Here is a 13,875-nt window from a genome sequence, read left to right on the forward strand (position 1 = left end):
GGGGGCCGCGCAGCCCCCCTTCCCCAAAGCACCCCCCCATGTTGAGGGCACGCAGCCTGGTACGGCTAAGGGGGGTGCGCTCGCTCGCCCCCCCTTTCCTGGCCGGCCGGGTAGCGTGCTCGAACAAGGGTCTGATGTGGACCTGGGGGGACCCCCACGCCGATTTTTTCCGGCGTTAGGGTTCCCCTTTAAGTCCATACCAGGTGGCGTGTGTGGGCAAATCCGTTCATTTCAAAAGTAGGGTGGATAGTACGGCGGACTTAGTACGCCGTATTAGTCTACTGAAAAAGTGCCGTGTGTGGGCAAGTAGCTCGTTCGGAAAGTCAGACGGACAGTCTGGCGGGAAGTCCGCCAGACTAAGTCCGTCGGATAGTCCGCTACGTGTGTACGCGGCATTACACACACTGATTGCCCGCCCAAGCGTATGACTTTCTTTACATCACTGCTATGGGCTCTAGCCCCAGATCTTTTGTAGACCTAGCAACGCCCCTGGAGGATGCGGTGCGATATGAGCCACATAGAATAAATGGCACAAAGTGGTCCAATTCCTGTTCAAATTACATGTGGTTCCCAGACCACAGCAGTGTGAACTGGCACGAAGTCCATTGTACTTTGTACTCTTCCTGCTCAGCGGCTCCCTCTTCTCGCTCATACAGATGTTAACCATTTCAGCACTGCCAGTGTTTCTCGCACTCTTATTTTTAGCTAAGTGCATGGCTACAATTTCTACATCATTTTTAACCAGGAAAGGGTTACCAAAAAAAAAACATGGCTCCCGTCCAACACTTTCAGCTTTGTTTGTTATAAATTTCTTGGCAGGATACGGTTATCTCACTGTGCTGAGACTCATGATCTGTTAACTTATATGATTTAGCCACTCCTTATAAACTGTGTATATAAGTTCTGAACTGACCTGCATTCATATTCGTTTTATCCTGTAAAAAAAATGGAGACCGATTTTACAGACAAAGATACTTACCAAGACATATTTGATCCCCATGCATATTGTAATATCTACTATGGACCAAAATCGGGACTTTTAGTGGTTGATGGATTTCTGGATTTTGCATTGAAGAAACTTTGTGAGACTTTTACTGTCCGTAAGTATTTCATTGGTGCTATCTTACAAGCCAATCGACTTTATGTTACTGCTAAATTACATAGTAGTGTCAAAGAATTTCCAGATATTAACTATTATCTGCACTCCAAAGGCTAGGATGTCATTCTGTAATCTAATTCAATGGAAAATCTTTTATATTAAGGAACTGGAGGGTTTAAAAAAATTATAGATGACAGCTATAAAAAAAAAAAACCCAAGACTAATAGGTAGGGAAAGTATACTATGCTATGGAATCGATAAAGTAAAGAGCAAATGATAGCAGGGGCATACTGACAACACATGGGGCCCCTGGGCAATAGGAGATTATGGGGCCCCCAGGCAATCAGAGATTATGGGGCCATCCCCTGATGAAGTCACGTGGTGTGACGTCACGCGTAGGGACGGGAAGGACGCTTACTTTGGATGTACACAAGCAGGAACCTGTTGTTCGTTTGAATAAGGGCTTTTTTTAACCGATTAATGTGTGAGTACCCTGTGTGTTAATATTCAATAAATTTGATTTGTTAAATTACTACACTATGGTACCCCCTCTTTATTGATTTATTGGGTCCTACGGAGCAATAATAAATTTAAAGGAGAAGTTGACTCTGTGCACCTGGGGAGAAGAGTGTTAAAGAAACCTATGCTTATATGCAAGTTTCTCCTTACCATAAGGTAAGGGGCCACTGCCCACTAAAGTGTTGTCACAGCGGGATAAAACACTGAGAAACCTTCACCTTATTTGAATTTGCACAAGTTTGCACAAAGCACTTGCACTTAAAGGAGACTGTCTTTTCACATTATTTATGGATTGAACTTTTAATATTTATACTTTGAGTCATTAATTATCCTAAATATGGACATTTAATTCACGGAGTTTGGAGCGATTTGGGCAGACGCATGTTACAGCTGCCTCTGCAGTGCGTTTACCATTGTACGTTTACTATTTATCACTGCAGTGTATTGTATTGATAATAATTTTTTTCTGAGGGTGGATCCTCAGAAAGTTATTGTCTTTTTAAAAAATACCTCTGCAGTGTGTTTACTTTTTCTCTTTGCACTTTATCAATATATCAATATATCATTGTTGAGGTTAAAGAATTTTTTTGATGCATACATTTACAGATATTTATTATTACTCATGTTGTTTTCACACATTTTTATTCTGATCACCTCTGTAGTGTGTTTATTTATTTGCTTTGTTTTGAGCAAGCACTTAGCACTTTATGGTGAATATTTTTTATTTACATTATATTGAATGAATTTACACTCTATATGAGATTTTTTTGGCACATTAGACATTTATGTATTTATTTTTTCACTATTGATTAATCTGTGTAACCAATATATTGATCTACCACCTTTAGAGAGATTCTTTTCATATAGATAGGTAGAGGAGAAATCAAGATAAATCCCTATTTAATGTAAGAGCAGCGCGACACCAATATACTTTCTAGCTATGGGGCCACACAGTATACACACACACAGTATACAATCACACAGTATACACACACACATTATACAATCACACAGTATACACAGACATGTTTCTATTGGCTGAGAAGGTACTGGAAAGGTGGGGCAGCTATAATCTCTATATTTTTAGACCAAAAGGATGTCGGTAAGGGATATTTCAGAGACATATGTAAAAAAAACACAGATTTTTACATACTGTCCCTGGTTTTACTGAGGCTGACAACCCTGATGGGGCCCCCTAGTGGCCCGGGGGCCCTCGGGCAGTGCCCGAGTGGCCGAATGGTCAGTCAGCCCCTGAATGATAGTAATAGAAAGGGGGAGATTTACTAAAACTGGAAAGTTCACAATCTGGTGCAGCTCTGCATAGCAACCAATCAGCTTCCAGTTTTTTTTTTTTGCCAACGCTTAATTGAAGTTAGAAGCTGATTGGCTACCATGCACAGCTGTGCCAGATTTTGCACTCTCCAGTTTTTAGTAAATCAACCCCATTGTGTCTGTTCAGAGTTCAACAGGATCTGACAGCATTATACTATAAAGCAGGGCAAATTTGCATACGCTTACCTGTTTACATGCCGCTTTTAGCCGTGTTTTGCCACGGTTGTGTTTAGGAGCGTATTTTGGCATTTGGTGTTTCAGCACTGATGCGAATTTACAGCGCGTTTGATGCGTTTAGGAACACACAGATTTGCAGGTTATGTAAAAAGCATATTTTTCCATGGCTTCACATCTATGCGTTGCGAATTTGGTGCGAGAAAAAAAAAGGTTTCCTGTGCGCGTTGACTGCGGATGCTATGTGAATTCCTATGGTGCAGTGCAAATTTTATCTTCATAGGCTTCAATTGAACTTGCAGTAAACTTGCAGCACACAGTTCACATCTCTGCGAATTGTTCACTGTCTGCCTCCTGATATTCGCGGTAAATTCGCACCTGTCTACCTCAAAACGCGAGGAAAATTAGCACCTCGTGTAGGACAAAAAAAAACGGATCAAATTCGCAGTACACCGCATCGCAGTAGTATGAACCTAGGCTGAACTTAACTGCCTAGGAACCACTATAAACGACCCCCTGTACATGTACTGATAAGATAATAGAGGAGAGTTCAGGGGCAGCTGAAAAAAATGCCCAACTGCTCCTAAGGCCACTTTCACACTACCGTGACTTCAAAGTCATGTGATTTTGACGCAGTTTTGACACAGTTTCACTGAATTCCTGTGTAATTTGCATCAAAGTCAGACCAAAGTACTACAGGGACTACTTTGAAGTCAGTGCGACTTGAAGTCGCACAGATATGAATGGTACACATTTGAAATCATGGCATAGGACTTGTCATGCGACTTTGCAGTCCCAAGTCGCAGGACAAGTCGCACTAGTGTGAAAGGGGCCTTACACAGTGAGTGAGGGCGGAACTGCCAGTTTGCAGGGCGGGCGCCGGGCGGTGAGAGATGATGTAATTTCTCTTCTCCGCCATCCGCTGATTGGCCACCCACCCACCGAGCCTCCCAGCTGGCAGCTTTGCCGCCGCCAAGTCACCCAGCTGCGTCCGCTTGTACAGTCAGTGTGACTGTACGAGTGCCGAGCAGATGGGCGGATCACCCTCTGTCCGCTCACAAGGCCCTCCTCGGCTCCGGGCCCCATAGTGACCACACGGGTTTGCTATGGCGGTAGTTCCGCCACTGACCACTATTTTCTATTACAGCTTTATAGAGTCCAGTGTCATCTACTTCTAATTGGACCATAAAGATCGGATTTATCACAATGTTTATAAACAGTTCAAGCACATGTATACACATAGACATATGAAATAGTAATCGATAAAGTAATGTCATCAGACTCTATTTGCAGTGTGACAGAGCTGTATAAATCAGAAGACTGGCTAGATAAAATTACAAGTCTTTTGGCAAATAAAAAGTTTATATATAAAGTGAATATTTATTTAGCTGTTTGGTAGGAATTTTATTTGAAGTGATGATTTAATGAAATTACATATTGGTATTGGAATGTGTTTACCAAATAAAAGATCGCCACTTCTGCGCTAAAGCACAGTGAGCTGTTCAGAAATACACATGGGGGTTGATTTACTAAAACTAGAGAGTTCAAAATAGACTGCAGCTGTGCATGGTAGACAATCTGCTTCTAACTTCAACTTGTTCAATTAACCACTTTCAGACCGGACCATTTTGCTGGTCAATGACCAGAGGTCTTTTTACAATTTGGCACTGCGCTGCTTTAACTGGTAATTGCGCGGTCATGCAATGTTGTACCCAAACAAAATTTGCGTCCTTTTTTTCCCACAAATAGAGCTTTCTTTTAAAGGTATTTGACTGACTCTGCGATTTTTATTTTTTGCGATATAAACGTAAAAAGACCGCAAATTTTGAAAAAAAATTATATTTTCTACTTTTTGTTATTAGAAAAATCCAATAAACTCAATTTTAGTCATACATTTAGGCCAAAATGTATTCAGCCACATGTCTTTGGTAAAAAAAAGTCAATAACTGTATATTTATTGGTTTGCGCAAAAGTTGTCACATCTACAAACTAAGGTACGTTTTCTGGAATATACGCAGCTTTTAGTTTATGACTGCCTATCTCATTTCTTGAGGTGCTAAAATGGCAGGGCAGTACAAACCCCCCCCAAATGACCCCATTTTGGAAAGTAGACACCCTAAGGAAATTGATAAGAGGCATGTTGAGCCCATTGAATATTTTATTTTTTTGCCTCAAGCGATTGAATAATGACAAAAAATTATTATTTTTTTTTTTTTTTACACAAAGTTGTCACTAAATGATATATTGCTCACACATGCCATGGTTATATGTGGAATTGTACCCCAAAATACATTCTGCTGCTTCTCCTGAGTACGGGGATACCACATGTGGTCGACTTTTTGGAAGCCTAGCCGCGTACGGGGCCCCGAAAACCAAGCACCGCCTTCAGGATTTCTAAGGGCATACATTTGTAATTTCACTCCTCACTACCTATCACAGTTTTGAAGGCCATAAAATGCCAAGATGGCACAAAACACCCACAAATGACCCCATTTTAGAAAGTAGACACCCCAAGCTATTTGCTGAGAGGCATGTTAAGCCCATGGAATATTTTATATTTTGCCACAAGTTGCGGGAAAATTACAAACTTTTATTTATTTTTATTTTTTTTTTCACAAAGTTGTCACTAAATGATATATTGCTCACACATGCTATGGGCATATGTAAAATGACACCCCAAAATAAATTCTGCTGCTTCTCCTGAGTACGGGGATACCACATATGTGGGACTTTTTGGGAGCCTAAACGCGTACGGGGCCCCGAAAAGCAAGCACCGCCTTCAGGCTTTCTAAGGGCGTAAATTTTTGACTTCACTCCTCACTACCTATTACAGTTTTGAAGGCCATAAAATGCCAAGATGGCACAAAACCCCCACAAATGACCCCATTTTAGAAAGTAGACACCCCAAGCTATTTGCTGAGAGGCATGTTGAGTCCATGGAATATTTTATATTTTGCCACAAGTTGCGGGAATATTACAAACTTTTGTTTTTTTTTTCCACAAAGTTGTCACTAAATGATATATTGCTCACACATGCCATGGGCATATGTGAAATGACACCCCAAAATAAATTCTGCTACTTCTCCTGAGTACGGGGATACCACATGTGTGGGATTTTTTGGGAGCCTAGCCGCGTACGGGGCCCCGAAAACCAAGAACCACCTTCAGGTTTTCTAAGGGTGTACATTTTTGATTTTACTCCTCACTACCTATCGCAGTTTTGAAGGCCATAAAATGCCAAGATGGCACAAACCCCCCCCCCCCAAATGACCCCATTTCGGAAAGTAGACACACCTAAATTTAGGGGTACACTAGTGAGACTCACAGGTAAAAAAGCACCTAGGCTGTCAGCGACTGTATCAAAACGCTACAAAAAAAACTGTTAGCGATCGCAGGGATCAGGCCTGACTCTGCGAACGCTGCAGTTATGTGTGTTGTGTTTTGTAAGTGACAGTGATCGATCGATACTGCACTTGGGTGGGCTGGGCTGGGCTTGGCGGAGGGGCTAAACGCAGGTGCTAGCAGGTATTTGGGCTGATCCCGCTAACAATGCGTTTTGGGAAACCTAAACTGCTGGCGACGCTAATATAGATCTGATCAGATACTATATTACTAAGGGAGGTGTATGCTTTGTGCGTGGGTGTTAGCGGTACTGGCACTAACCTGACGCTGCCTGGGGCGACGCAGACCTTATGTGACCCTCAAACTTATATCACCCGCCGGGTGATCAGGGGGTTAAACCTTTATTAGGTAATAAATGGCGGGTGCCCTGAAACTATAAAAAAATAACTAACCAACCAGCGTCACCTGTAACAGTTATATGGTGATCACTGGTGAAAGGGTTAACTAGGGGGCAATCAGGGGGCTTTATGCGGTAGTATATGGGGGTCCCTGGCGCTATAAAAAGCTGCGGCGAACCTAAATACCTACCTGCCTAACTAGCGTCACCTGTCACACTAATACAGCGATCAGAAAAACGATCGCTTATTAGGCTGGGTTCACACTGGAGCGATGTGGGAACGCCACAAATCCGCGGCGGGTTCCCGCATCACACTGCCCTATGCGAACTGCTGGGAGTGTCAGTGAAATGTTAATGACATCCCCAGATCAGTTTGCATATCGCAGTGCGATCTGCAAACTCGGACAGGAATCGGATCGCATGGTGTGAACACCCATGCGATCCGATTCTGCTGCGAACCAAAAAAAGGGTCCCGTGCGAGTTTGCGGCGGGTGCGATGCAAATTCAGCCATACTATCTGTATGGCTGAACTCGAATCGCACAGAGATCGGATGTGATTTGCACTGCAGTGCGGTGCGAATCACATCCGTTCTCATAAACCGCTGCAATGTGAACCCAGCCTTAGTGACACTGGCGACGGGGGGTGCTGCATTCCTGGCAATACCGGGTGCTGCATTCCTGGCAATACCGGTCTGCTGCATTCCTGGCCATACTAGGTGCTGCATTCCTGGCAATACTGGGTGCTGCATTCCTGGCAATGCCGGGTGCTGCATTCCTGGCAATACCGAGGGTGCTGCATTCCTGGCAATACCGGGGGTGCTGCATTCCTGGCAATACCGGGGGTGCTGCATTCCTGGCAATACCGGGGGTGCTGCATTCCTGGCAATACCGGGGGTGCTGCATTCCTGGCAATACCGGGGGTGCTGCATTCCTGGCAATACCGGGTGCTGCATTCCTGGCAATACTGGGGGTGCTGCATTCCTGGCAATACTGGGGGTGCTGCATTCCTGGCAATACCGGGGGTGCTGCATTCCTGGCAATACCGGGGGTGCTGCATTCCTGGCAATACCATGTGTTGCATTCCTGGCAATACCATGTGCTGCATTCCTGGCCATACTGCGTGCTGCACTGATGGCATTGGGGGCGCTGCATTCCTGGCAATACCGGGTGCTGCATTCCTGGCAATACCGGGGGTGCTGCATTCCTGGCAATACCGGGGGTGCTGCATTCCTGGCAATGCCGTGTGCTGCATTCCTGGCAATACCGGGTGCTGCATTCCTGGCAATACCGGGTGCTGCATTCCTGGCAATACCGGGTGCTGCATTCCTGGCAATACCGGGGGTGCTGCATTCCTGGCAATACCGGGGGTGCTGCATTCCTGGCAATACCGGGGGTGCTGCATTCCTGGCAATACCGGGGGGTGCTGCATTCCTGGCAATACCGGGGGTGCTGCATTCCTGGCAATACCGGGTGCTGCATTCCTGGCAATACCGGGTGCTGCATTCCTGGCAATACCGGGTGCTGCATTCCTGGCAATACCGGGTGCTGCATTCCTGGCAATACCGGGTGTTGCATTCCTGGCAATACCGGGTGTTGCATTCCTGGAAAAACCGGGTGCTGCATTCCTGGCCATACTGCGTGCTGCACTGATGGCATTGGGGGTGCTGCATTCATGGCAATAGTGAGGCTGCAGATGGGCACTGACCCTTACTTTGCTTCATAGTTTATTTAAAATGAACGGTTTTTTTCCCTGAAACTTCCCTCTTAAAGTGAAGGTGCGTGTTATACGCCAATCAATACAGTATATCCAAATAATACGCCCAAGCTCATCTCTTTACTCACACACAGCCACAAAGGCAAGAGAATTATGGTTGGGCAGTGTATTTGAGCTCAAACTAACACACACACCAAATTTTATTGGTTCAAAGAATGTCAGGCAAAATGGTCGGCCCTCACGCATGTTCACTTCATCAAATCTGGCTAAGTTTGGACACCCAAATGTCTCTCAACTCCAGTCCTTAAGGCACCCCAACAAGTCATGTTTTCAAGCTCTCCATTATTTTGCACAGGTGATTTGATCAGTTTCACTGCCTTAGTAATTACCACAGCCGTTTCATCTGAGGGAAATCCTGAAAACATGACCTGTTGGGGCGCCTTGAGGACCACTGCTCTAGATAAATCAAGACTGAGTTAGGAAGGTAAAATTGGAGGACACCCCATGGCATAATCAGGAGCCGACTCATTTCAAGTGTATGCCTTTGATGTGGGCTGAGAAAGAGAATAAAGATTTGGAGAAACCATCTAAAAAGGCCTTTACATCCCAGGCTCTGTCTGAGCAGAATGTAAATGGTCCAGTCTTTGCCTCCTAAGGCTCTTTTCATTGATGAGGAAGCAAAAGCCATAAAAGGTATTTTGTTCTCCTAGCTGCCTGTCTAGGCCTAGCATGCCCTAAACTAGACTGTGACAAAGGCCAAGAAGAGTCGTAATCTTGTTTTTTAAAAACCTGAAAGGTAACCGCCCTTCTGTATTCAACGTCTGTCTGTTGTTGTCAGTTGGTGAATCTCTGGATACAGCTACAGGGCAGGTCACCATTAGGAAGGCTAGGGGAGCCTGGTAAAAGCCAACAAGTCATTAGGGGTTATTGTTAAACTTCCACCTTCAATGGTGGCTGGTGCTCAAAAATTTTGCTCAAACGCAGCCACTGTGCCCTTTCAAACGCTGCCACTGTGCCCAATTCAAACGCTGCCACTGTGCCCTTTCAAAAGTTGCCACTGTGACCCCTCGCCCGCTCACCGTCTGCCTGTACCTACCCTATCTCAGTAGCGGGTCAGGCAGGGGGTGGCAGTGGTGTGCTGGGGCACCTTGCAGCGGGTCAGACAGCAACTCCTGTGTCCTCCATGCATCTCCTCCCCTTCTCCTGATAGGCTTTGAATCACAGCACCTGTCCTTTCAGCCAATCAGGTGACTACCTGATTGGTGGAGAGGCAGTTCAGTGTTAGAAAAGCAAATATTCATTTGCTTTTCTAACACACCTGGGTGGCCTGCATGCGCAATGCTCTGCGCTCACGGTTCACTTTTTTGAATCCTATTAGAGCCTATGGCTCTAATCAGGTGCTTAAAAAACACCCCCCCCCCCCTAAAGGGGCCGGACGCTTGAATAGGGGGTGGCGGCGGCGGCCATGGATAGATTCATGCTATACATAAATCTATCCCTCTACATAGAGGGGGTGGCTGGAGAGAGGGGGCAGTGGTCGTGTATACTTAATGGATGCACCACCACTGTCTGCCTTTGAATTGTGAACGGACCATGAGAGAATACTGTTAATATGTATTTTGGTTTAACCCTTTTGCTGCCAGACCCTTTTTCACTTACAGCTTTCAGAGTTTGTGAAAGACCCCCCAAAGCATATATTTTCTGAAAGCACATGACGTGCAGAATAAAACAAATGTACTACTGATTTTTGTCGGCCCTGTAAAAGATGTGCAAATGTTCATCAAACATATGTTCACAAAAAAAAAAACACTAAAATCATTATTGGTGGACACAAACACAACATAACTTACAAAATTCCTGCTAAATTCCTATTAAGGCCTCATTCACATAGGGCATACTAAAGTGTATGCCTGTGGAGGGTTGTGTTTACCCGCACAGGGATGCACAGGTACAAGGCCTTAATATGTGTGAACAAGGCCCTAATATGTTTTTATTTTATTTTATATTTTACTTTTTTTTGGGGGGGGGGGGGGGGCGGGTGGTTTGGTGGGAACAGTTTTGCTCCAACATGACTATGCATCAGTGCATAAAGCAAGGTCCATAAAGACATGGATGAGCAGGTTTGGAGTAGAGGAACTTGACTGGCCTGCAGAGAGTCCTGACCTCAACCTGATAGAATGCCTTTGGGATGAATTAGAGCAGAGACTGAGAGCCAGTCCTTCTCGTCTAACATCAGTGCCTGACCTCACAAATGTGCTTCTGGAAGAATGGTCAAACATTCCCATAGACACACTCCTAAACCTTGTGGACGGCCTTCCCAGAAGAGTTGAAGCTGTTATAGATGCAAAGGGAGGACCAACTCAATACTGAACCCTACAGGCTAAGACTGGGATGCCATTATAGTTCACGTGCGTGTAAAGGCAGACAGCACAATACTGCTGGTAATAATGTGTCAGGAGCAGAAGAATTTATTTTGGGTAGTACTTTGGTGGAAGGTCATGGTAGTAACAAGAAATATACAGCTATATTTAAAAAAAAAAATCCTTTGATGATGATAATAATAATAATAATAATAAATCAGGATATACCCATTACCAATTACCATCAAAAGAAAGCCAAATTTGTCAAAAAAATAAATAAACGTATAATCCACCTGGATGCATAAAGTATTTGTGGTGATATGATTTTACTAACACATGTCAAAGTTGCAAAATTGTGCTTAGGCGTTAAGATTTGTTTTACCATTAGGCACAAATGGGTTAAAGAAATCCAATCATTAAACTCTCATAAAGGGTTTAACATGTTAACGCAATTTCAAAAGTTTTCATTCTTTTTGAAAATGCACTAATGCCATAAAATATATCATTACTATATTTCAAAATATTGTAAGTGAAATGAATCAATTTAAACGTGTTTTTATTTCTCTAAAAGGAGGTATCAAGGGAAAAACTTTAATTGACATTGGACATGGACCCACGACTTTTCAGGACCTCTCAGCTTGTGAAGCCTTCGAAGAGATCATTGGAGCTGACTACACTGATCGCAATAGAGAGTACTATGAACGAAGCCTTAGAAATGAGCCTGGAACATTTGACTGGACAGGAGTTATACAAAAAGTTTGTGACCTGGAAGGAAAAGGGTATGATTAAACAATTTGGTTAAAGTGATTGTACAATATATAAGGAGCCCAGGTGTAGATCCAGGGGAGGTCCATAGAGCAGACACAACCGAGTACCTGTTCCTTAGTTCAAAATTTCTGTAGAGTGGTGGGGATCCCCAAAAACATCAGTATTAGTCGTTTATTGACCATGCAGCCTCCAGGTCAATAACTTTCCAACGTCCTCTTTCTACCATGCCTACCAATACAAAAAGGTGTAGGGACACCAGGAGGTCAGCTAATTGTCAACCAAGAAGCAGTCTGATTGATTCATTTGGTATTTATTTAACCACTTGAGATCCGCGCTATAGCTGAATGACGGCTACAGCGCGGACCTCCTTTGCCGGGACTACGTCTATTGACGTCGTCCCGTGCACGAGCGGCCTGCGCGCCCCCTGAGGGGCGTGCTCGGCGCACTCTGTGATCAGCGAGTCTATGAGACTCACCTGATCACTGATCCGAGCAAGGGGTCGATCCCGACCCTTTATCACGTGATCAGCTGTCAGCCAATGACAGCTGATCATGTGATGCAACGGAGCCGGTAATCAGCTATTATTCCTCCTCGAGCTGACAGCGCGAGGAGAGAAAAAAAGATCCGATCACCAGCGGCCGTGATCGGGACATCAGTCCCGATCATGGCCAGCCCTGCCAGTGCCCACCTGTCCCCTGCCAGTGCCACCTTAATAAAACATCAGTGCCACCCAGCAGTGCCCACAGTGCCACCCAGCAGTGCCACCCACAGTGCCCACAATCTGCCTCAACAACGGTGCTGCACCCCAGTGCCACATATCCGTGCCCATCAGTGTCATCTACCAGTGCCCATCAGTGCCCAGCAGTGCCGCCCATCAGTGCCCAGCAGAGCCACCTATCAGAGCCACCTATCAGTGCCACCTATCAGTGCCCATCAGTCCCATCTATCAGTGGTACCTATCAGTGCCCCTTAGTGCCACCCATCCGTGCCCATCTTTGCCCATCACTGCCGCCTTATCTGTGCCCATCAGTACTGCCTTATCTGTGCCTATCGGTGCCACCTTATCTGTGCCTATTAGTGCCGCCTTAACTATGCCTATCAGTGCCCACCAATGCAGCCTATCAGTGCCCACCAATGCAGCCTATCAGTGCCCACCAGTGAAGCCTATCAGTGCCCACCAGTGCAGCCTATCAGTGCCCACCAATGCAGCCTATCAGTGCCCACCAGTGCAGCCTATCAGTGCCGCCTCATCAGCGCACTTCAATGAAGGAGAAAAATGATCTGTTTGCAAAATGTTATAACAAACTATTAAACATGATTTTTATTTTTTTTGCATCTTTTTTGTTTGTTTAGCAAAAAATAAAACTCCGAGCTGTAATTAAATACCACCAAAAGAAAGCTCTATTTGTGGGAAAAAAATGATAAAAATGTCATTTGGGTACAGTGTTGTATGCCCGTGCAATTGTCATTCAAAGTGCATCAGCGCTGAAAGCTCAAAATTGGTCTGGGACTGAGGGGGGTTTAAGTGCCCAGTAAGCAAGTGGTTAAAAATGTATTTAAAAAGTACTAAAGCAGAATTTTATTAGAGAGGTACGAGAGCTGCAGACTGTAAAGAGAGCTGCAATGTATCTGAAGGAAATTCCAGGAACATTCTCTTACTGCTAGATTAAATACTATAGAGGATTCCACATTACCCTGGAATTTCTAAAAAATTTTAACCACTTCAGCCCCGGTAGATTTGGCTGCAGAATAACCAGGCCATTTTTTTGCGATTCGGCACTACGTCGCTTTAACTGACAATTGCGCAGTCGTGCGGCGTTGCACCCAAACAGAATTGACATCCTTTTTTTTCCGTACAAATAGAGATTTCTTTTGGTGGTATTTGATCGCCTCTGCGTTTTTTTTTGTACTATAAACAAAGTGACAATTTTGAAAAAAAAAAAACTATATTTTGTACTTTTTGCTATAATAAATATCCCCAATTTTTTTTAAAAAAATAAAAATTTTTCTCAGTTTAGGCCGATATGTATTCTTCTACATATTTTTAGTAAAAAAATAAAAAAAAGACGCAATAAGTGTTGGTTTGGTTTGCGCAAAAGTTATAGCGTCTACAAAATAGGGGATAGATTTATAGCATTTTTATTTTTTTTTATTTTTTTTTACTAGTAAT

General features: G+C 44.2%; 1 protein-coding gene across 1 annotated transcript in view; it reads left to right on the plus strand.

The window, feature by feature from the left end:
• Positions 1-830: 830 nt before the first annotated feature.
• Positions 831-13,875, plus strand: part of LOC143934488 (indolethylamine N-methyltransferase-like) — a 30,541-nt gene continuing 17,496 nt past the window's right edge. Inside the window, exons 1-2 of the mRNA XM_077458146.1 lie at positions 831-1,100; positions 11,509-11,716. Coding sequence (XP_077314272.1) covers positions 947-1,100; positions 11,509-11,716 — 362 coding nt within the window. The 5' untranslated portion in view covers positions 831-946. The remainder of the gene's footprint in view (positions 1,101-11,508; positions 11,717-13,875) is intronic.

This window comes from Lithobates pipiens, unplaced genomic scaffold (assembly GCF_037356315.1).
Source record: "Lithobates pipiens isolate NorthernLeopardFrog02 unplaced genomic scaffold, aLitPip1_a1.2 Scaffold_27, whole genome shotgun sequence".
NCBI classification, from domain to species: Eukaryota; Metazoa; Chordata; class Amphibia; order Anura; family Ranidae; genus Lithobates; species Lithobates pipiens.